This window comes from Tasmannia lanceolata, unplaced genomic scaffold, assembly GCF_043159265.1.
Source record: "Tasmannia lanceolata isolate RefF3 unplaced genomic scaffold, GAP_Taslan_0.1 ptg000023l, whole genome shotgun sequence".
Lineage (NCBI taxonomy): Eukaryota > Viridiplantae > Streptophyta > Magnoliopsida > Canellales > Winteraceae > Tasmannia > Tasmannia lanceolata.
The window spans coordinates 777,447-801,668 of record NW_027518700.1 but is presented as its reverse complement, the minus strand read 5'-3'; the positions used below and the strand labels follow the sequence as shown (position 1 = coordinate 801,668).

The 24,222-nt window shown below is 38.1% G+C and overlaps 3 protein-coding genes across 7 annotated transcripts; 2 read left to right on the top strand and 1 right to left on the bottom strand.

Moving 5' to 3' along the window:
• Positions 1 to 348: 348 nt before the first annotated feature.
• LOC143855661 (uncharacterized) lies at positions 349 to 9,869 on the top strand. Of its 3 annotated transcripts, none has more exons than XM_077365732.1 (7): positions 349 to 958; positions 1,937 to 2,392; positions 3,712 to 3,882; positions 4,160 to 4,222; positions 4,317 to 4,418; positions 7,195 to 7,536; positions 9,555 to 9,869. In XM_077365732.1, exons 1-7 carry the CDS (start codon positions 653 to 655, stop codon positions 9,846 to 9,848), a joined length of 1,734 nt encoding a protein of 577 aa, XP_077221847.1. In that variant the 5' UTR covers positions 349 to 652; the 3' UTR covers positions 9,849 to 9,869. The 3 variants fall into 3 exon arrangements, with proteins under 3 accessions (XP_077221847.1, XP_077221846.1, XP_077221848.1); XM_077365731.1 differs by having other exon boundaries at positions 4,124 to 4,222; XM_077365733.1 differs by lacking the exon at positions 3,712 to 3,882 and having other exon boundaries at positions 355 to 958; positions 4,124 to 4,222.
• Positions 9,870 to 10,724: 855 nt separating this feature from the next.
• On the top strand, positions 10,725 to 14,007 carry LOC143855662 (chlorophyll a-b binding protein 8, chloroplastic-like). Its single transcript, XM_077365734.1, has 3 exons — positions 10,725 to 11,041; positions 11,627 to 11,688; positions 13,247 to 14,007. The coding sequence occupies exons 1-3, from the start codon at positions 10,877 to 10,879 to the stop codon at positions 13,860 to 13,862; spliced, it is 843 nt and encodes a 280-aa protein (XP_077221849.1). The 5' UTR covers positions 10,725 to 10,876; the 3' UTR covers positions 13,863 to 14,007.
• Positions 14,008 to 16,466: 2,459 nt separating this feature from the next.
• On the bottom strand, positions 16,467 to 24,162 carry LOC143855712 (uncharacterized). Of its 3 annotated transcripts, none has more exons than XM_077365793.1 (5): positions 24,046 to 24,162; positions 22,615 to 22,948; positions 21,374 to 21,582; positions 20,334 to 21,244; positions 16,467 to 19,830 (listed from the first exon to the last, which is right to left on the bottom strand). In XM_077365793.1, exons 2-5 carry the CDS (start codon positions 22,770 to 22,772, stop codon positions 16,948 to 16,950), a joined length of 4,161 nt encoding a protein of 1,386 aa, XP_077221908.1. In that variant the 5' UTR covers positions 22,773 to 22,948; positions 24,046 to 24,162; the 3' UTR covers positions 16,467 to 16,947. The 3 variants fall into 3 exon arrangements, with proteins under 3 accessions (XP_077221908.1, XP_077221910.1, XP_077221909.1); XM_077365795.1 differs by lacking the exon at positions 24,046 to 24,162 and adding an exon at positions 24,018 to 24,033; XM_077365794.1 differs by lacking the exon at positions 24,046 to 24,162 and adding an exon at positions 23,882 to 24,007.
• Positions 24,163 to 24,222: the final 60 nt, after the last annotated feature.

The following is a 24,222-nucleotide window of genomic DNA, read 5'->3' as shown; positions in this document are numbered from 1 at the left end:
TTTTTCTAATTTGAATTTCCTGAATCAGGACAACACCACAGGGCTACCTTTGTCATCCGAATGAACGTTGTGAAGACGTCCTTCCTTTGACTCTTGAGTTATTCAATCTTGCCTGTTGACAGAAACTAGGGCATAATTTTAAATCCCATATCCCCTCTTTCAATAATTCTTTTTATTTTCCACAGAAATATCTAGAATTCCATTTCATACGGTACTTGAGAGAGAGAGACCCTAGCAGCCACCTCAGATGAATAAATGAATAAGACAAAATCTGAGCCTATGTGGGTGTTCACACATGCAACAGCCCAATTGCAAAATTTTCTGTGCGATGCTCTCTAGCAAATCCCACATAGCTCACTCTTGAAAATTAAATTCTCCACTCTGGATATTTCCGCCATGGTTCCTGCTAAAAATAAAAATAAATTCTCCCCCCACTCCCTCTCTCCTTTGAATCCTATTCCCTTTTTGCCTCAGTTTTGCACTTCTAAAACCCTAAAAAATGTCGATCTTCTGAATATCCTCTCTTTCTGAAACCCTAAAATACCTGATTCCCTTCCCGCCTTATCCTAATTGTAAATCTCCAAGGCCCATCCATAAATGGCGAACCTTTGAAACTTTTAATCTCTCTCGCTCTATCTTCCTTAAATCGAGTATGAAACGGACTCAAATGGGTTCGCCCTCCAACACTCTTCACCGGCGCTCCAGGAGCCTCAGCCGCCGGAGTGGCAGATTTGTGAATACAGAGAGAGGATCGGGCATTCTGGAAATAAGCCTTGATGATCTGGTGCCAAATGACGACTATGAAAAAGAGAGTCTGAGAAGGGGAAGGTCGGTGTCGAGAAGAGGCCCCGGAAAGGGCAATCTCGATAATAATTCGGGTGGCAAGGGCATTTCTGATTCTAATTCAAGAACAAGGCCTTCTGTCTCGGTCGCCCGGTATCAGGCCACTCATTCAGAGGTACCTTTTGTTTTTCTTCTTCTTCTTCTTCTCTCTTGTTGATATGTGATTTCCATGTATCTAATGACTAGTAAATTGTTTCTTCAACCAATGGGTCCTCCTTGTTAGTCAATGATGCTCATAAATAGAACATTGAGTTTAACTAAGATTAGATTGTTTTGTATGAGAATACCATCATCTTTTCTTTTCTTTTTTTATATACATTTTTATGTAAAATATTTTATCTAACTGATATAACATTGCAAAGTAGGAAGAGGCTTAAGTTTGCCATTAGAAGCGATGGCTTGGGTTCTCTTATATGTGTTTTTTTTTTTTTTTTTTCTATAAATTTTCTGCTCATCAAACCAATAGTGATTTTATTGATTAGTAGGCATTCAGTGATTTTCTGGGGCACATTTAGTGTTGAGTGACACCCTCGACTATTGGTTTTTCATCACCAATACATTGAAAATTTTGAAATTAAAAATAAAAAGCTTCCTGACAGAAAAATGTCAAGCCTTGCATTTTTAACTCTTTGGACTGGCTTTGAATTTGGATGATAATCCACAACTACTTCACCCAAATGTATGAATTTTACACAGGAACAGTTTGTAAACTTTTTTAGCCATTCAGTCCTATAATTCAGTTTGGGTCCCATCCGGATGATTCACAACACTTTTTTATTCAAAAACTGCACCTAAATTATACAATTCAGTCAGAGTGAAAACTTGTACAATTTCATGACTCTTAACTACATGTTATATTATAAATTGAAGGGTGTTGAAATTTAATACTATGAAACATACTGTGGTTGGATTTTTTTTCCTTCTCCTATTGGTCTAGAAGATATTTGTTATGATATGTTGTTCGTTACTACCTAGAAATGCCACAAAAAATTGTAGTGACCAACTGTTGGTGTTATATTATCAACTCTCCCATTTTTTCCCCTTAGTTCTATGTGTTTCTACTGTTGTTAATTTTCTAAAAAAAAAATTGAAGACGATGGCGACGAGGATCCTCAACCGCTTTTCTGGCCGGTTCCATCCGTCAGACCCTGATGACGAGCATCAGCACCGGAGCAGAAGATTTGTGAATACTGAGAGAGGATCTGGCTTTCCGGAAACAAGCCTTGACGATCTCGGGAGTGAGTTCTTTCTGGCAAATGAAGACGATGGAAGACAGAGCACAAAGGGTAGGTTGGGTTGCCGGCTATCTGCTGCCAGCCCTTCGACTTTAGGGACCGTAGTGGATGAGAGTTTGAGAAAGGGGTTGTTGGTATCAAGAAACCATGGAAAGAGCAAATTCGATAATAATTCGGGTGGCAAGGACGCTTCTGATTGTAATTCAAGGAGAAGGCGTTCTGTCTCGGTTTCGGGTGACAAGGATGCTTCCGATTGTAATTCAAGGAGAAGGCATTCTGTCTCAGTCGCGCGGTATCAGTGCAGTGATTCAGAGGTAACTTTGTTTGCTTCCTTTTGTCCTCTCTCTCTCTCTCTCTGTGTGTGTGTGTGTCTCTGTCTCTCTCTCTCTCTTGCTGATATGGAATTTTTACATATCTATGACTACTAGATTGGTTTCCTTTTTGGCTACTTTTATTATTCTTCAAGCAACCGGGGTCCTAGTTAGTCAATGACGTGCATAAATGGAACGTTAGTACGATTCTACTGATTTGTATGAGAGTAACATGATTTTTTTAATATAATTTTTATGTTAAAATATTTTATCTAATAGATATAACATTGCAAATTAGGATGTAAGTTTGCTATTAGTAACGATATGGCTTTGGATTCTTCATGTTTTTATATTTTTTCTGCCCGTTAAACCAGTAGTGATTTTATTGATTAGTAGGGTGCAAGCCTAGATTCAAGCAAACTTGGTAACAATGGCTTTGGATTCTTTATGTTTTTATATTTTTATGCTCGTTAAACCAGTAGTGATTTTATTGTGTTAGAAATTAGATTAGGGTTAGAAGCTGTGTTGCATGGATTCGGATTTGAGGTGTCGGATTCGGCAAAACCCAAAATGTAGGATTCGTGGATTCGATATTTTTTAAATAAAATAAAATTTTAAAATTTTAATTTTATATATATATATATATATGAAAATATTGAGGATGGAGGGTTGAGGCCTTGGAGTTTTTATTCAGAGAGTCGAATAAGAAGGAAGGGGGTTGGTGTTCTAGGTTCGAGGGACTAGGGCTTTTATTAAAAGAGTACGGGTTGTGCTTTCATATAAAAAAAGTTAGGAAGGAAGCTTTTTTAAAGGGAAAATATACAAGATTTACATTTTAAAAGAGACAATGATGAGTCAGATTCACCAAAAAAAAAAGGATTAGTACGGGACACAGCTACGAGAAGAATCCGGGTGTGTCCCACGTGAATCCTTGTCCGAGTCACATGTGGAGACGTGTCGACACAGATTCTGCATAGGGGAGCAAAGAACCCATGCAAAACAGGTTATAAGAGAGGAAGAAGAAGATGAGTAGAGAAGATGGGAAGTCTCCACTAGGGAGCTCCTCATGAATATGATGTATATATAGGCCCAAACTAGGCCAACAATGTAAAATGACTACAGTATGATGCAGGACAATACTCCTCATGAATATGATGTATATATAGGCCCAAACTAGGCCAACAATGTAAAATGACTACAATATGATGCAGGACAATACCTAATTGTCTTTTCGGTCTGCACCATAAACATGTATCATTTCTTGATAGATTTTATATATAGAATAGAGAAAAGCTAATTCTTACTTCTTTTATCATGAACAGAGTGACACGAAGCATTCTCCTAATTCCATCAGTCATACCAAAACAAAGAGTTTCAGTAATGGGAACTTCCAAAGGCCCTCATTGCATAAACCCAACACCCCATACCATCAGCATGTCTTGAAAAGGTCTCTGAGTCTAAAAGATTTATTACAGTCGCATGATGGCTACTCTGTAAGTATATTTTTTATTTATAATAGTTACGGGATCGTATCCCTTCTCTTCGAGATGGGGTGAATGCTCTTTTATTGAAAGAAAAAATAATAGGAATAAGAGGTACATATGGGCTGAAGGACCACCTTCTTACTCTTCTCTCTTAATTCTGTCTTTATTTTGTCTCACCTCTATGTTTAGAGTGATTTGAAGAGAGCTCACCCTGAAAAGGAAGATAACTTATAAATTTGGATCTTTTCAGAACTACTCCTCTGCATTAACTAATGATGAAGAACAGGATGCTTGCGGTCAAAAAAATGGGATCGAGAAGACAATATGTGCAGTTTATGCACAGAAAAAAGTTAAACTTCTTCACTACTGTTTGTTAATTAAATTGCCAATACTTTCAACTTTAAATGTTTATGATTTACTTCTGCATCTTGTTACGATTGCAGTCAGAACATCCCATTGGGGATGGAGTGGATCGTGGATTGTATGAAGCCATGCGGTTAGAAGTTAGGCACGCTGTTGAACAGATCAGGACTGAACTTGAACAAGTAAGTTTATGCACCAATATTGCTAGAATATACCATTTACAGTTTAAATCTCATGATTGAAGCTGAATACTGTAGAAACTGGTTTAAGATTCCTGATTCATATTTGGTAAAAACTGTATACGGACTGTGTGGTACAGTAAAAGACTAGGAGGATATCGATTCGTGTTTGTTAATGGTTTGAAATTTTAAAATTAGTGTCTTATGATTGACAAAAGATGGAGTGGACGAGTTTTAACGTACTAGATTTGATTCCCTTTCTAGGCTTTATTCTTTTGATGCTTTGTATGGTTCATTATTGCATTAAAAAGCAATATATAACATAATTCAATTTATTTAAACTGATGGAATACAATTGATGTGGTTGTATCTAATTTTCTCATAATTTAAAGGTGATATTTTTTTCATCAATTTTCTGAAAAAAAATTACTATCCAAATATTGTTCATTCTGTTGAGAAATCTGTCAGGTAAAATCCGATCTGATCGTGCAGAAACAAACATAAAAGTAGAAATAAAAGTAAACCACAAGTGGAACATCGAACTTTTACATGGTTCGGCTAAGATGCCTACGTCCACGGGAACACTATCTTTTTTTCTTTTTTTTTGTAGGTAAGCTGGGATTGAACCTCCGACCTCTAGGTTGAAGAGCAAAGCCTTTACCATTGAGTTAGAGGCTCAATCCCAAACACGATCTTTATTATGAGAAAGAAAATAATACAAGGATTACAATCGATTATAGCGCCATAACCACAAATTGTAACCCTTTCCTGTTCTTCTCAACCATGACCGTACACAAGAGAAACCAAGAGAAAACCGAGAAGCAACCCAAGAGAAAACCAAGAAGAAAACCCTTCCCTCTCTTTTTCTCACCTCTCGCCTTCCATATGGAGAAACCGTACGCAAGGGCACTCATGTCTCCCACTCTTTTTTCACAAGAGAAAGCCATATCAACTTTCCTCTCCATTGTGGTCATGTGTAGTGTTGTCCTTTTTGACCTAGGATTTTAGAAAACCTAAAAGGGCCATTCTGGTTTTGGTTTCCAACTACAATACCACAACTAGAAACCTAGTTGTATTTGGGAACTCCTTCATGAGAAACAGGACAGCTTTCCCAACACATTCTTACATTAAAAAACAGTATATAACATATTTCAATTTATTTTAGACTGTTTGAATACTTTTGATTTGGTCATATCTAAATTTTCATAATTTAAAGGTGATATGTTTTTAACAAACTTTCTGAACGAAAGATTGTGATCCAACTTTACATGTCAGTTCTTTCTGACACACTCAAGATATTTTATAGGCACGATTACAAATTTCCACCAAAATTGACACGAATGGTGAAACGATTGAAATGTATTCGTTTTCATCCCCACCGAATTACATACTGAAATCGAAATGCATACCGAAACCAAAACTGTAAATGTATTAGTGGCATGCTATATTAGCATGTGTTTTATAATTATATTTATATGAATTGCATATGAAATGTGGTGTATATATTATGTATAAAAATCTAAACGAATTACATGATAAATGTGGTATGCTAAATTATCAGACATGTGCAACAGTGGATGTCGTTAGGTGTCTGATGTTGTTAAACCATTATGGATGGCTGTTTCACTTATTCAATGATTTCTAGGTGCATATTTGTGCTTATTCTAGTATTTTCTAAAGTTCCATCCTATGATTTGTTGACACAGACATGAGTGTCACGTCACTCGCGTATCGACATGAACACAAAGTGTCAGACATGGCAACCTCCTAAAATTCTTAAACGATTACACACACACACATATATGATTTATGCACACATTAAGATACAATGAATATAATAATGGAATAAGAGTTTGCTAGGGTTTTAGGTTTAGGGGAGGGAATAAAACAACAAATATTAGTCAAACAAGAGTTAAAAGAAGAGTATATAATAAATGAAGAGTTAATAATAAAACAGGTAAACACAATATTCAATAATAAAACAGAATATCACTCTTGACAAGGTACAAAAATGTGTTGACACATTCACATTAAGTTGTACACTACATTTATAAGTATCGAAAGGAGTGTTGACATGTGTTGACACACGTGCTAGTCTTGACACAAACAACACGTGTCAATAATAAATTCACAGTGTCAGCTAAATCATAGATTTCATCGTGATATTCTATCATTTGCAATGTTTTCATACGTTTTGTGATTTTACAGGATTTTCACTGAAATTTTCAACCGAAACCCGTGATTTTATAGGATTTCTACTGGAAGAGAAACTGAAACTGAAACCGAAGTTTAAAACCTTGGCTATAGGTTTGTGTTTAATGGTGAAATTAATCATTAGTCAAAAGCTTAAAATTTATAAATTCTTAAGATGCTAATATGTAATATTTAGTAGTAAACTAACTGGTAATTTTTAAATTACTTCAAATTTTTCGGACTGGGTTATATCGTAGTAGTAAACTGTAAACTAACTGTTAATTTTTAAATTACTTTAAATTTTGGACTGGGTTATATCCTAGAAATGCTAGTTCCTAATTAAGAAACGGGTTTTGTAGTCCGAGTAAGTTCGGGTTTTTAAATTGCTTTAAATTTTTTGACCGGGTTATATCCTAGAAATGCTAGTACCTACTATACCTAGGGCATGGTCAAGAAACAGGTTTTGAAGTCTAAGTAACTTGGGGACCCTGCAAATGTTTTCCCCCCAAATGTAGTGTCCTTTCTAAATAAGTTGTGCATACTTGTTGTTAAATCACACAATTTTGCTTGGTCATAATTTAAACAGAGGAGCAATGAGAGAGGCAGGGTGTCCAGGCGTTTGACAGAAGAGGCAGAGAAGTACTCTGAGGATTTCATTTCAAACGTCAAAGATACAGATTTGTCATCATTTGACGGGGAAAGGAGCGATGCAAGTTCAACAATGGGACGAAGCAGAAAGTTAACAGAGTACACGAAAAGCGAAATAGGTGGAAATCCAACAAGAGCTGATAGTTTGACTGTTGAAATGGATGGGATTGTTTTGCCATGGTTGCAGTGGGAAACTAACAATGAGAGCTCTCCTTTATCATTCAAGACTAAGATGGAGTTGGCAGTGGCATCAGGGAATAATGTGCTCAGTACAGCTCAGGTAATTTATTAGAATTGTCTTCTTTGAATTGATCTTGAAATTAAGGTTTCCTTGCAAAATAACTTTTTATATTTCACTTACAAGAAACTAATTTTAGAGGCGAGCCTTGGCGCAACGGTAATGTTGCTCCATGGTGACCTGGTGGGCACGGGTTCGAGTCACAGAAACAGCCTCTCTGCAAAGCAGGGGTAAGGCTGCGTACATCAAGCCCTCGCAATGGCGGGAGCCTCGTGCACTGGGCCGCCCCCTTTTTTATAATAAGAAACTAGTTTTCAGTATGACTGGATTGGAAATATGAGAAATTATATGATGAGTGGGCGTCCATGCAAGGGGAAACAGCCCTTGATATTTGATCCAACAGCAGTCCCATCAAAAGATGAAAAAGTGGTCTGCTGTTGGATCAAATATCAAGGGTGGCTTTGCCTGCAGTGCAGTTCCCACACACTCATCATATAAAATCTCTGGAAATATATTGATATTCCCACCTTATAAGATTTTCTCTATAGCTATAACATTGCTAGAGCTTGCTTGAAACTAAAAATGGGTTAGCATATTCTTGTTTATGGCTAGATATGTTGACATTTGCATACTTGGTAATTAGTGGCTATGTGCATTTATTTGTATGCAGATGGACTTTAATAATAAAAACTTGGGAAACATTTAAAAGGAAAACAAATGTGTAGCATGGACCACTTCATCCAACACCCACTACAATTTGGATGGATAAACGATTTGATAGATGGAGTGAAAATCAAAGTTTTTAAAAAGAGTAAAGTGTTCCTGAGCAGGGAGCTCCCTGATTTGTGGGTTTACTCAATTTTTGCTAGCGTCCATCGCATAAGCCATTTCGCAGATGGTCTGTCGCATTTTAAGAGCAGCCACACAGGCCCACTCTTCTGCTGATTTTGCTTCATTCATAAGGTGGCTGCTCTCACATGCGACAGACCATCTTTGAAATGCTTTTTGCGATGGACGCTAGCAAATCCCTAATATTAATATTAATTCTATCATTCAAAAAAAAAAATTATATTAATTCAGCATTGTTTTTTGTCTGGTTTTATTTTTTAGGATCATGAATTTTCATTGTTATATAACCTTGAATGCAATATTCTGCATTAAATGCCGTCATATAATGTGAAAACCAATTTTATTGTAAATATTGAATAAATTTGACTTCTTCTTTTTTTCTCTCTTTTTTTCACGTCTTTTTTTTTACATTTTTATATTTCTGATCTTATTTTTATTTAATATTATTTCGAAATTTTATGGGCAAATTGGAATTATGACTCAATATTGTCGTTGACAATAGTGATTGAATCATATTGCTATAGTTGCAATAGGATCGATCTACACAAAAAATAAACCCGATATCAACATTGTATTTTGCCTACCATTTCAGATCATATATTTTATGATTCTTATCTTATGTTCGAATTTGAATCATCTTGATGAATGTCTTGCATATTAAGTTGAATCATGTTTTACAAACAGTACACGAACTCTAAACTCCCTTAGAAACGGAAAGGCACAGGATTTCATTATTCCCAGGAGTTTTGATGCTCACTTCATAATATAAATTGTGGTTAACATGCTGTCACCAAATTCTTTTCATTTCTAATTGGTCTAGATTCTTCATTTAGGTTTTTTTTTTTTTTTTTTTTTAAATGGATAGGGCTTATATTTCCAATGAATTGTTTTTTTATTTTTGAGATTTTCATATTTAAAATCTAAAGAAATTCAATGAGATTTGCCTAGTTGGCCGTAATAGAAATAAACAAATTAAAAAAAGATAGAAAGAAGGGAGAGGTTGTTTCGGGGCAACCGGACCTCCTAAAGGTTCAGTTCGAGAGGAACCATAACTCTCCTAAACAAAGTTTGCTTTGCTGTAAATTTTCTCTTCTTCCTCCATTTCATTGAAATACAACTACTTAAATACAAACACAAAGGTAGTTACACATGAACTAACCATTTTCCCCGCTTGGTGGTGCTTACGTGTATGAATTATGATGGCATATCAGGAAGCGAGTGGTGTAAAGAGCAGCGATGGGAGTTGGAGCCCTGACTACCGTGATAGGTGGTGCGCTGTTTCTAGAGAGGAGTGTGGTAGTAGCAGATTTGTTATGATGGAATTAGGGAAGTCCTCGAGCGAGTATGGGGTGAGTATGCATGGAGTTTGTTCTTTCGACATGGACAAATATCTAAACCATGGAGGAGGAGGAGGAGGAGCCCAAGAAATCCTATTTGACAAGTTTAGATATTGTAATAGAATACAGTCAGGTGGTCTCATACTCTGTGATCCTACTTTTCTTTAGCTTTTGCCCTCTTCTATTTAATTCATGCCTCTCTCTCTCTCTACTGCATTACATTTCTAGTATATATTCAATCAATCCATTTTCTTATAATTAATTCACGGGTCTCTCTCTGTGTTACGTTTTTTTTTTTTCTGTTTTCTGATTGGCTGTTGCTAATCCATAAGGCAATGCTCAATAAAATCAGTCATGGACCTGCCATGACTTGTGGGTTGATTGGGTCGCTAATTAACCTTTGTTGGAAATAACAGCTCTGGCCCATTGCCTCAACTTCACTCCTGCCCTCATTGCTTCATCTTAACCCCTTGATCAAAGCTGATATTAAAAAAAAAACACTTCTTTTTAGATGCCACAAGATTCATCTATGAAATTTTAGTTGAAATTGAAGCATCTCTATTACAGTAGTTGAAATATGGGGAATGTTGAGGCTTCTCGTGAATGCCACATTTGATTAGCCCGACTAAGGCACAAGGCTTAAACCACTAATATTATCGTTTGTAGTTCATATTGTGCGTACCGCATTGCAGGGATGCCTCAGCCTAAAAATCTCAACCACCAATTGATCCTGACTCTCCATAATTGGCTGCTGCAAAGGGAAAAAAACACTTAACATGACTAAGGAGTTGGAAGCTAGTAAACATAGCGTTGTTGATTGGGGTCACAATTAGTGGAGAGAATAATATCAATCCTCCTCCAATCAAAGGCCATCTTTCGAAGCCCAACTAATGGCTCACATGCCTCGACCTTGCACATCAACTTCAAACCTAAACCACAGAAAACCCTTATCCAAATGCACATGGACACTCGTCATTCTCTTGTTGGACATCTAGATAACACCCCATCTTCTTGAGCTCCACGGTCCTCGTATCCCCTCAGATTTCCTTGGCCCCACACCCTCTTCTAGCAACCAATATTTCACGTGATTTTTTTGGCCTTTTTGCCTTCACACAGAGTGCGAAACCCGGCTCAAAGGGAGAGTTTTTCATCAACTTGTAGTACTAGAAAAGAGAAAAAACAAGCCGAGGGAATCAATGGCAACACAAGCTCTTCTTTCTGTTGCTTCAAGCAGTTCTTCAATAGAGGCTGGAAGGCAACTTTTAAGAGGGAGGTCCATTCATCCAACCCCTTGTAGAACTGTTGGGTCTCTAAGAAAATCCTCATTTGTTGTTAGGGCAGCCTCCACACCTCCTGTCAAGGTTAGTGCATTATCTCCTTCACATAAAATTACTCCTTAGGTAAATCATAACAATTTGGTGGTTATGTTAATACCATTTGGGTTTTCACTAAATCCTTGGATTACCTTACAATCAGTCCTAATGAGTGTTTATATAAAACACTAAAAGCGATTAACTACGAAAGAGATAAGAATATAATATTCTAATCTAACGTAATTACTAATTTAATCCAGCTGCCTAATCTAGCTAGGCTACCTCATTTATAGCTTAATCTTCCACCAACATAATCCAATGGTTGAATCTCACATATTCTAACAAAATTTTCACGTAATGGTAAAATGATAAGATCATTTGACAGACGTTGAGATTATAGAGATATGATCATTACACCCTTCATTTTTAGTTGCTTATGTTTTTTCAGTTCCCTCTCACACATGTTTATTGAATTCTTTTACAGTTTCTACACTTAAATTCCCATAAGAAAGAACTCTTGATTCAATAAATAAATAAATCCAGAATTAGAAATTTATGGGTTTCTGTTCGTATGTTAAACCCTTCTATTTTGTTTATCTTTTGTCTCTCATGAATTTTTATGCCGTATTTCAGCAAGGAGCAGACAGACAGCTCTGGTTTGCATCCAAGCAGAGCCTTACCTACTTAGATGGCAGGTAATTTTAAACCACACCTATCCCCTTTCTCATGCTTTCTCATGCTAAAAGAACCAATGATCAGTAAATGCTGGCATTGCCACCCCCATAAACTCCGACACTACCTGTGTCAGCTTTGATTTAGATGAAAACTTTTAGGAACCATTTGGATACGCAGAATTTAGAATCTTGGATTTCCTCAAAATTCTGAATGGGAGACAAGAGAAGGATACCATCCGTTTTACTTCTCTTTAGAATCTTGGATTTTTAGTAAGAAATCCAAGTTTTAGAAATCTCTCCCCCATCCTGAGATTTCTAAATCCTGGAGCCATGGGATGATCTCCTGCTCTCTTGCTTATGGCAAGAAGGGCGAGAAAGCATAAAACAACGGCTGGTCTCCTTCTCTCGTCTCCCATCTACGTTTTTGAGAAAATCCAAGATTCTAAAATCCGCGTATCCAAACGGCCCCTTACTTTTTCATATATTAATAATATAGGACAAGCTGACATGGGTGGAAATCCTGAATTTTTGCGTGGTAACACCAGCTTCCTTACTCCAATAGCTCTTTTTCAAATTTCCACTAAGCAGGCACTAGGGTATCTCTATACCGTTTTCCCATTCTACTATTTTAGAGTCTTTCCAGGATAATTTAGTAGAGAAATTTATGATGAATGGGCGTATAAACTCGTATCATCCCATACTAGATATTTGATCGAACAGCAGCTCACTTTTTAAGCTGCTGCTGTTGGATCAAATATCAAAGTTGGTACTTCCATCATACAATTTCTCAATTTTGTATATGCCTATCAGGCTGGAATTCAAAGTTAAAGGTTGTGTCCAACAATAGAAACCCATTTTCCCTATCTTTTTGGAGGTGGTCTGGTATGCAATTAGGTGTTTGCCAGTTTAGAAAGATAGAACCAGTGATCAATCAGTAAAAGATCCCGGTTTAGTCCAAAGTCCAAACTGGTTTGACCCTGGTTCAGAATGTGTTGACTCATGAAAGGTCCCAGTTCAGTCCGGTCGATGAGAACTCGCTCTCTGATTAAATTGTCAAATCCTTTTGATTAGAACGTTTTCTATAGACAAATTGTGAAACAACCAATTACTCTAAAGGCTTAAGCTGTTGGAGATGGCGTTATTTAATCTTTTATACTTTAACACTCCGCTTCACGTGTGACCCCTCTTTTTAGGGTTGGTCTACATGTGGCACATGTGGCCCCTCTTTTGGGTTGGCCATTACATGTGGATTTTTAATACCAACGAGTTTTGAACACACAACCTGTTGCTCTGATACCATGTGAAACAACTGATTACTCCAAAGGCTTAAGCTGTTGGAGATGGTGTTATTTAATCTTTTATACTTTAACACAAATTCTGCTAATACATAAATACATATGTGAATAATACAAATCTCACTAGTAGTCGTCTTGAAAAGAAAATCCAATTCCATGTCTTTCTACTATGAAAAATTGAATTAATATAAGCATTCTGCACTCTGCTTATGTTAAAGAATCAGTAATTCCATGTATACTGCTAAATACTAATATATGTTCCATGCCCACAATTCTTCTCACAGTCTCCCTGGTGACTATGGCTTCGATCCATTGGGGCTGTCGGACCCTGATGGGACTGGAGGATTCATTGAGCCTAAATGGCTAGCCTACGGCGAGGTCATCAATGGCCGCTACGCCATGCTAGGAGCCTTTGGTGCTATTGCACCAGAGATACTAGGAAAACTTGGGCTAATTCCGGCCGAGACCGCGCTTCCATGGTTCAAAACCGGTGTAATTCCACCAGCCGGAACGTATAACTATTGGGCAGACCCCTTCAGTCTCTTTGTGCTAGAGATGGCACTCATGGGCTTTGCAGAACACAGGAGATTCCAAGATTGGGCTAACCCAGGATCCATGGGCAAACAATATTTCTTAGGATTTGAGAAGTATTTGGGAGGGTCAGGTGACCCTGCCTACCCTGGAGGGCCCTTATTTAACCCTCTAGGGTTTGGAAAAGATGAGAAATCCATGAAGGAGTTGAAGTTGAAGGAGGTGAAGAATGGGAGGTTGGCTATGTTGGCCATCTTGGGCTACTTTGTTCAAGGTCTGGTCACTGGTGTTGGGCCCTTCCAGAACCTCTTGGATCACCTGTCCGACCCTGTCCATAACAATATCTTGACCAGCCTTAAGTTCCACTAAGGGCACAGCTCTTTTGTGGGTTACTAGCTTCACTGTATATCTCTACTGTAACATTTTATGGGGACCTGTAATTGATCTTTTAACTATGTTGACATCATGAGATATGTAACTGCAATTTGTGTAACATTTTACTAGCTTCACTCTAGTTTTTTCGCCTCTTCTTTTTACTTTCTTTTTTTTTTTAAATGGCTGCATTTCCACCTTCTCTGGTTAAACTTGTAGGATCATCTGATCATCAAAGGCAATAGGCAAAACTTGTTTGGTAGTGTTGACATGGTCATCCAGGGTCATTACTGTCATTTCAGAGGTTTCGGGCAGTGATAAATCGACTCCCAAATATCTTAAATCGACTCCCCATGTGTCTTTCTCTCTCTCCTCAGGTTTAGAGAGAGAAAGAGGAGAGAGACAGAGAGATGCCAGAACAAATCCAACTTTGAATTAAATAACGAAAGGAATGGGTTGCTGAAATCACGTGTTTGTGGGGCCAGGCTCACGTTAGCAAAGACCAGTAATTGAAAAGGCCCACCAGAAATAATCTCCCTAAAATTTTCTTAATTACCTATTCTAGAGTCCTGTGCCTAAATGGTGGGCTGGGTGAGCCCTAGGCTTACACATGGTTTTGGTATTTTTAATCATCTGATCAAATGTAAACTTTATAAGGGTAAATTTGTAAAGGAAAATAAAAAATTAAGTATGGTAACATTGGTAATTAAAAAAGTTTTTTAGGGTACTCTTGTAGAAACGTTTTTTACTTTTTACTTCTCTATTATTTGAGGCTTGTGAGCATGAGAGAGGAAAAGGCAAAGGAGGGAGAGAGAGAGAGAGAGAGAGAGAGAGAGAGACGTGTTAAGTCGAGAATCCCGATGTGTGGTTTGTACGGACTGAGTCGTAGATGCTTTTGTTCTAGTGCTCGATGACGTGGCAAACTTTGAATCCTCTCTCCATCACAATTACAATTATGCGCTCCCCTCTATTATTTTATTTTTCTTCCACATTTGTCCAACAACATACTGGCACTGCTCATCCCACCACCACCACCGCCAACGGTAACTGCCACCTCATCTTCTGACTGAACTCCCTTCCCTTCCTCTATCTGTCTCTCTATCTACGGTTGTAACGGCTATTTTTCATCCTTTAACTTATGTCTCATTTTTCTTAATGGGGTCGGGTCCTCCCTTTGAATTCTCCACCAGGAAGTTGCTAAAGACAATGTTTAACCAAGAATAAGATTCGCAGGCTCTTTATTTTCTTCTCAAAGATCCATAACTTACGTCAAAGATTGCCGAGTTTGGTTTTTTTAATTTCTTATTGAAGACCAAATAAAGTAGGTGAAGATTATCGAGAACAAACAAATCATCAAGATTTTGTGTCTTAATTATGTCATCAAAGAACTAAAGAGGGCGAATGCGATGATATTTTCACCCATGCGCCCCGTTATAACTTGATTTGACGTCAAAAAGCATTAGAGTTGCCCACTTTTTACGTTATAAGGGGAGCGCGCGCGTAATGGAGGGGAGTGAAAATATCATCTCTCTAAAAAAGAATTGCTTATGTATATTACATTAGTTCGGTCTGGAAGGCTCACTTGTCGACCCATGAGGTTGATTTGACTCGAATGTGGGTCACACCTATGTGTAGGAATAAAACTATCTCACGAACTAGAAGAAAAACTGGTTTTCGAAAGAAATTTTTGTTTGAAACTGAAATGAATGCCCAATATATTTATAGATTTCTGCCATGGATATTGAGATTACGTCTTAACCTCCCATGCACTAAAGCTGACAAAATGAATACCCATCATGTTCATTCCATGCATATTGGGATAACACTTGTGATCTTGTCTGGCTTCAACTAGGAATCTCAGTAGATCACTGCCTCTAGTAGAGATGACTCTTTTTTTTTTTTTGGCTAGTAGTAGAGATGACTTTTCATGAGGATATATATGCATGAAGATAATGACTCTTTAGATTTTCAAATTTTGGGAGGTGTGCTCAAATCAGCCTACCAACAATATAGAAAAACAAAGGAGAAGAGAAAATATAAGAAAAAGGCTACTAATGTGGGCACAACTATGTTTTAATAATTGCACAAAGTCGGTTTGTCTTATTTTTTTAATTGGTTTCTGAGAGCTTTTTTTGGCAACTGGAATAACCTTTTGTCATGAATTATTAAAAAGTAATAAAAGATGGGAAATGTTATCAGAACTACTGTCTTTTGATGAGGGCACTACTCACTTTATTAAAAGTACGGTATGGCCGCACCATAGGATGACCCCAACCGTCCAATAGATGGGCCACAGCCTAAATAGGTTGTGCCCCGAAAATTATTTGCATAGGTTGATCCTAACCCTCTGATCTATAGAGGGTTAAGATCAACCCTCTAATATTCAAATCGGAGGGTTAGGATCAACCTATGGAAATTATTTTTGGGGATAGGTTGTGGCCCATCTAATGGACGGTTTGGATCATCCTATGGTGCGGGCCATACCGTACTTTTAATAAAGTGAGGAGTGCCCTCATCAAAATATAGTAGTGCTTATAACATTTCCCTAAAAGATTTGAAGAAACTACCACCACTTGCAAAAAAGAAAAAATGAAAAGAATATAAGAAAAGAACCAATAAATAGCTTAACAATAGGTTGATATAACTGTCGGTAAGCATGAGATAAATACCTGTATTAATTGAGGAAGTTGCAACATTACTGTACATGAAAAGAAGATTGAGCACATCATTAACAAGCTCCATAAGACTCTATATTCATAGAGGGCAGCCTCAAAACTCTTTGAATCCAGTACAGATTTTAATATATGGAAATAGATTCAGAATTCTACTTAAAAAATCCTATCATCAGTACTCCATATCCATGTCCAAATGCCTGGCTCACTTGTTGCATACAAAAGACCTGCTAGTCGGTATCTCAAAAGCACAACCTTTCAGATTCTTCCAGCATTTGGTTCAACAGACGCCCCCATTTGGGTATTTATTTGTAGCTAGTAACCGAATTTTGCCGCTTTCTGACGTTCAAAAAAGCTGAAGAAACTGGCTAATATAGTGCTTGGGGCAGCATTCCACAGTTGGGCTACAGTTAACTTGGAAAATAATATAGTGATGTGTTCCGATAACTGGGTGAAGGGGATGGAAGTATAAAAGGGCTCCGCAGAAGAACAGCCGATCCTTCAGATTTAGTTCCTCGCTTTAAAGGGCTTGCATTAGCCAATGGGAAACAAGAAAATGCGTTTGCTGGCCTCGAACTAGAATTCAAACTCGTTGGAGGTAAAATGCCCCCAAGCAATGGCTGGTTTTCTCTCAAAACTGTAGTGTACTTTGCATCAGTTGTGATCAAATCAACTCCAAGTTCAGGAGAGTCATCAATGATAATAACCTCTCTCGCAGAATTGGCAGCTTCACTGACGGACATTGTTTTTTGGTATTGGCAATGAAGGCCTGTTCTCTCAACATCATAAGAAAATGGGGAATTTTGTTTTTTATTCAGTCTCCTGTGTTGAGCCTGCACATCAGTGTTACCCTTTGATCCTCCATGCTGAAAAGCTGACCCGGGAAAACCTCCCACACCAATGGCCTGATGATTACAAGGTTGTTGTAGAGGTGTTTGGCGCGCCTCAGTATTGCTGTGATTTCTGAAACTGTTTGGGTAACCAGCATCACACTCTGGCAGTGGATTACACTGATCCTGGCTGAAGATCATGGAACTATCATAGCCAGTTGAAAATCCAAGTGTTAGATATTTCACATTTGAATCGTCATGTGGAGCTCCTCTAGGAACCTTTTGAAGTTGAACAGATTCATCTTCATCATTGTTCACTACCATTAAGTTCTTTCCCATCAACCTTAATATGGAATTCGAAGTTGGTTGAGGATGAGTTTGCGAGGATGGACTTGCCAAACAAACATCGCTGTAAACTGGGAGTTTTCCTGCAGCATCCAAAGATTCTTTCGAGGAAATGGAACTCGAAGGTGATTCTAAGATAGAAATGCCCATCTCATTAATTTGTGGACTCGAGCTAGTGCTAAAGTTAGAGACATCTGGTCCGCTATTCACATTGCACCTCATCTTCTTTCCCTCGTTAGGTAACATTTTTGTGGCCATGATACCTTCTCTCGAGAACTGCGATTCTTGATATGCTATGGCAGCACCTAGATATGCACTTTCCTTTCGCAAGCAACAAGACCGCTGATCATCTGATAACCTTGCAGGTTCCTTTGTGGGTGAAATTGCAACCTTTCTTTCCACTCGGCCCATACTTGCAGTAGACACCAATGCGCAACCCAGGGCTACATTAACATCATCCACTGGAGTGGCACTATTATATGAAAAGCTCCCACTCGACTTTTCTTGAACTGCAGTAGTAGATCCAAATGATGAATACTGCTCCACATATTTCAAATCTGATGTTGCCGTAGGTGACAGAGAGATAGCTGAGATTGCAGAAACAGGAGATTCAGACATGTCTCTATTGACTAGCATAGGTTTATCTTGAGTAAATCGGAGCCTGCTCGAGGTCACCAATGAGTTATGCTGAAGAACTTCAAATCCCACATCTCTACACCCCATGTGGTGAACATTCGAAATAAAGCCTCCATCCACTCTAGCACCCATTTCTGTAGCTGTCTGAGAACAAATTAGGTCAATACTCTCGTCACCATCTTCATCAGCACAGTGCATATCTTGATTGGCACAAGCTCTTGGGGATGTTGCTTCTACCCTCACTTCAGTTCCAAATGTGGGCCTTGTACGCTCTACCTCTTCAAGGGACTCAGATGAGTCAGATGGTACATTGGAAATTGGGGTTTCACTAGACTTTGCATCAATGTCTCCAACAGCTTTCTCAGCAGACAAAATAATACCAGCATCCACACTGATGGGGACGACTTCTTCTGCAGCGGATTCTTGGCCATCATATTTAAATGGGCAAACATCGCTACTCAGGTATTGGAGACAGCTTCCAACTTGTGAATCCACAATTGTAGGGTCAGGACTATGACAATTAAGTGCCGAATCTAACCCTTTCAAAGTTGCATTTTCCTTCATTTCTGATGTAATCACAGTTTCTTCTCTCACATTGCTTCTTTCAAGAGATACCTCGCTGATGATCTCTTCTGTGTCAGACCTCATAGCATTCTTTGACAGATCTGATTTACGCATCCCATGCATCTCGTTTACGCTTGCAGAACTGGATCCCAAAACTTCATTAGAGCCACAAATTGTATCATATCCTTCGTTCGCATCAGAGGGCGATTTCCCTACCCATCCACCCATTTCTGCAATGCATCTATCCTTCTGAGGCTTTTTAAGGGTTGGAGGTTTTTCTTTCTCATTGCATTTCCTTGCTTTCATGGAAAGACATATATTTTCTAATAAAGCATTCTTCCTCGCATTTGTGGTTTTCTTGGTTTTCAGCGAGAAGGGATGAATTTCAGACAGTTTCACATATGTATGAGCAGCGCTTGAATGAGTCTTTACTCTCTTGCTTCTCGGAGAAGAGACACAATTTCCTGGAGGTCTTGGGAATTTCAGTATATTTCCTTCTGTCAACTGATTAAAATTACTCTCCGGTGGTTTTGGAGACTTATTCTCCATATTATCTTTAACATTGACTGTGCTTGACAGAATCTCCTCCCTCTTGCTTCTAAGAGAAGTTGTGGAGTTATCTGATGACCTTGGAAATTTCAGAATATGACTTCTCTCTGCAGAAGAACTACGCAAAGTAGATTGATTCCTCTCAGTAGACGGGTTCCAAATTTCAGGCACGGGATCTCCAGCAACTATGCGACAACCATCTATTTCATTGGACTTTTTGGAAGGACCTGTTCGTTTGGAGCATGACCACTGTCTCAAAGTTACAGACCCACTAGTTTTAGATGCATCTCGAGCCTTTAGTAATTGAGATAGAGATTCTTCCTTCTCGTGATTCTCCATATGATATTCCCCATCTGGTGCCCCACAAATCTGAATAGTCACAATTCAATGACAACATAACTGAATATTAAATCTCATTGCAAACTGAGAGAATATTAGAAGTTTAGAAATAAACACAAAAAAGTTATACATACAACATGATCACATTAACATGATTCTGGAAGTTTCCGGAAACAAATAGACACACCCTCTAAATGATAGTCAAGAAGAATAGTACAATCAATTCAAAGCAAAACTCAAATAATTTGTAGAGATGGTTTGATGGCTCCAAAAGCGATTGAGGACTTGTAATGTACACTGTTTACCAAGACCAGTAAAAATCACTCACAGAAGAAGAAAAAAAATAATAAGTTTAACTTATTACATTCTCCTTAAAAGATAGGAACAAGTTTCAAAAACAGCTTCAACAAATAAAGTTAGTGCAATTTTGTCTTCCCCAAGTCATGTCAGAGGGGATGCTATTTTCATGAATATGAGGTTGCTAGGAAAATAAAAGTTGACTTTCAACAAACCAACAGCAAAGAGACATGTACCTTGTCTTTATACAGCTTGAGAGAGCATAATTTTTTGCTTTGGGGCTTGACTTGTAGATAGTTGGAACATTTCGATGCAAGACATCTTTTCTTGATGATCGACAGGCTTCTCCCTTCCTTACCATCTTTCAAATGCTTCCTCCGTTCATGATCCTCTTCGACAGTTGGAGCTAATGAGTCATTGAATTTTGAAAGAATCCGGAGTTTTGTGCCGTTTGAATCGATATAGACTGCACTTTCATTCCCATTGTCCCCAAAATCAACTGTGACCAGCTGCCGTCTTTTCCTTTCAACTTGAACCTCATCATTTGGTATTGGTGAACTCAAATCTATGGCCCGGCTCAAACCATTTCTCCTCTCAAGCTCTTCTAGAGTACAATGTGGGGCAGTTGCATAGATATCCACCATTAACCTCTTCTTCCTTGGCTTAACTTTATGATCAGTCACTTTAGTCACAGACCACTTTGAAGTTGAATCGACTGCAAGGCATTGATCAATGTGAGCATTTAAAGTGGTGTTGGAAGTGGATGAAAATGTCCCGCAGACAGGGCAAACATTTGAGGCCATGGGTTCTGACACGGTGCTAGAGTTTGTTACTATCTCTTCTGTCTGGATGGATTCAGAGATAACACCCAATTTCGCTAACAATCGGCTCTTCTTATCTTGAGGTTGACAAAATAATTCAGTCTTGTCAGGCCCGCGAGAAGGTTCTGGAGCTTGAAGATCAATAGAAGCTTCCAAGAAACTGTTTGTTTCAGGTACTGAACAAGGAAGGCTATCAGTTAGTGGAGTTGAGTCTCCTTCGATCTGAACATGATTGGTCACTGCTGATACAATATTTCCTTCTCCAACAGCATCATTCGACCCGAAGAAACTTGATAATCTGCACAACTTTTCTTCCTCCCCGTCATCTGTTAATGGAGGCCAAACTCGATCAGAAGATTCTAAAACTAATTGATCCAATGACTGACAAGATTTGTACTTGATATCATTGAGTTCAGAATCTAACAAATGGTCATTCTCATCATCAAACAAACTACCTTCTGGTAAAGTTTTTTCACCGACTGCACGAGGAATCAGTTGATCAGATCCTACACTGTTTTTGCAGTACCAATTTTTAATGGAATCAGGAGGTTCAAAAGGTGGTAATATATCTTGCACGCCATGCTTCAAGCAAAGCTGTAAAAACTGCTGAGGAAATGGCCAATTCACTCCTATATCCTTGCTCCGTGCTGTAAAAACATAATCTCTGCAATGCAAAACACTAACTTTGATTAACAAATTCCAACACATTATTTTACTAAATCAGTTGTGAATTGTTTCCAATCTCCAACCTGTCTTCCATCTCTCTTCCATCCTATGCCTAAGGAGATAAATTTCTCCATCAACCAAGAGAACCTTGTATCATATGTTAAAATGCTCCAAAAGTGGCAACTCTAAGCATTGAATTAGGAAAAGATTCTATGGTAGATAAACTGAAAAAGGAAAGTATTTATAAAAATGTGATTTATAAAACTTGATGGTGCCTGGAGCATGAATCTGACAGTAGACCCAGAAATCAAACAAAACAGACCTCCATATGAGAAGAAAAAAAGAGGGATTCCACCTATCAATTTTGCACCATGTACGATTCAAATTGCTTCAGATCTCCAAAGGGAAACATGAAATTGTAACCAAAAAAATAAAGGCAGAGAAGTTGTAGAGCATCTAAATTCAGTAAAAGCTATGTCAAATGACAAAAGTTAGCTACAAAACCACTGATAAACAATGCCACCCATCAGCTCCGTCTGATTTAGCCGAAATGTGTTAGAAGCAAATGAAAACTTTCATCTGGTTCAAGCAACACATGTGAAAAATATTGAGGTCGATACCAAGAAAAAAAAAAGAGATTTAAGTCAAGCGATGACCCAATTGATAAAAAGAAACAACAACAAGGGTAAAACAACAAATTGAAAAAAGGGTTTCTAATCTCTCTCTCAATCAAACCCATGTAGCCTCAGACGTTATTCAAGCGGTTTGAGTTATTGGGCAGAGAAAACCCGTGGATGACTGACATGTCCACCATGTTAGAAGATCAGCAAATAGGGAGGCGGATAGGCTAGCCAGGGAAGGAGGAATTGTTTGATTTTCTCCCAATCTTGATTTTGTACTTTTGTTTTTTCTTCTTCATTGGCGCTGTACATCGATCATCGCGATCTCCATGCTGCCTGCTCCGATCTCCAAGCTGATCCCCCGTTTCTTATTTCATTTTAATCCAATTCTTAAAGAAGAGAAGTGATACCTTATGGAAAAATTGGGAAGTTGGTGCTTTTCATCAAGGCTTTCCTTCACCAGATCTGCCTCTTGAAAGGCAAGCTTGTGAGTGACCCTTTCATCCGCTTTCAGTCTCGAAATATTGGTAGAACATGAGGGATCTGGAGGGTTTTCAATGGATAACATCTGAAGAGAGCCTTCTCTCTTTTTTTGTGTTGATTCCTTCAACCCTCCCAAGAGCTTTACTACAGCTCACCCGTCTCTTATACTTAGCTTCCAGCATAACCAAAGGTCTGGAACTCTCAATTTCCCCTCAAATAACAAGACCAACAAACAGAAATAGACCCCTCTTGATTTGATGCCTGCAGATAATGAAAAGAAAATCTAAGTTGAGAAGTATCACACAAAGCCAAAACCCCATCCTAAATTCTAGAACGTTATTTTATGAAACAATATCAGATCCTTGATTCACATGAACTCAACAAGCAGATAATTAGGACTCCATCAGAAAGACGACCATCCAAAACCAGGCATCTAGATGGTTCTAGAACGTCATTTTATGTGGCCAAAATCAGAAAAAACAAAGTGAGTATTTTATGGAAGAGAAAACTAGTCAAAAAACCACCATAACCTTGAGGCATCCACTATCAGGTCTGGATTTTAAGGATGAGATCAGAATAAAAAAATGTTGAACAAGAGAAACCCATAAAAAACCATGGCCAGTTTCTTAGCAAGAAGAATCAGAAGCCCACATAAAACATGTCCCTGGGAAAAAAAGGGAAGAAAAAAACAGCTTCAAAATCACAAAAAGAAAAGGGACAAGGTCATAAAATCACACAAAATTTCTACTTTCAAAGCATTTCCATGTTGGTTTCTACCAGAAAACCAAGGAAAAATGAGAAGAAAAGTTGAATTTCTCTTTCAAAAATAGTAATAATCCACAGGAACATAGATATGAACATGAGCGGATTTAAAGGAAGCCCACATCCATATTCCTAAGAAACACCTAAAAAAATCAGGCCAAAAGCTCTCTGATGAGTGGACTATATCCACAACAAATACAAAAAAGAAAACCCTTGAACAGATTCTAAGTCGGTTTAAAAAAAAATGCAAAAAAAGGCCCAAGAAAATAAAACAAAAATCATGAAATCATAAGCAAAGCTAGCGAAAACCCTGGCCAGATTTTTAGAGAAACAAAACCCAAAACCCCATCAAGTAACCAGGCTGAAAGCAAGAAAAAAAACAAAAAACAAAACCCATAATAAACAAAAAAGATAGCACGAAACCAAACAAACCTTATTCTCTTAAGACTTTCCTCACATGGGTTCAACGAAAAAATAAGAAAAACGAAATCGAAGTTGAAGTTTCAAGGATAAGAAGAACAAGTTGAAGAGAGAGAGAGAGAGAGAGAGAGAGAGAGAGATTCAAAACCTAGAGTTAAAAAAAGAAGACCACTCACACAAACATCAAAGGCATCTGGTTCTCTCTACCAAAAGCAGTTTTAGAGAGAGAGAGAGAGAGGAGGTGAAGAGTTTTCCAGATAACTCTCCTATGATCCTATCATATACCTACTCTCTGTCTCTCTCTCTCTCTCTCTCTATATGAGCCTTTTATTTGAATACTCCAGGTCTGCAGT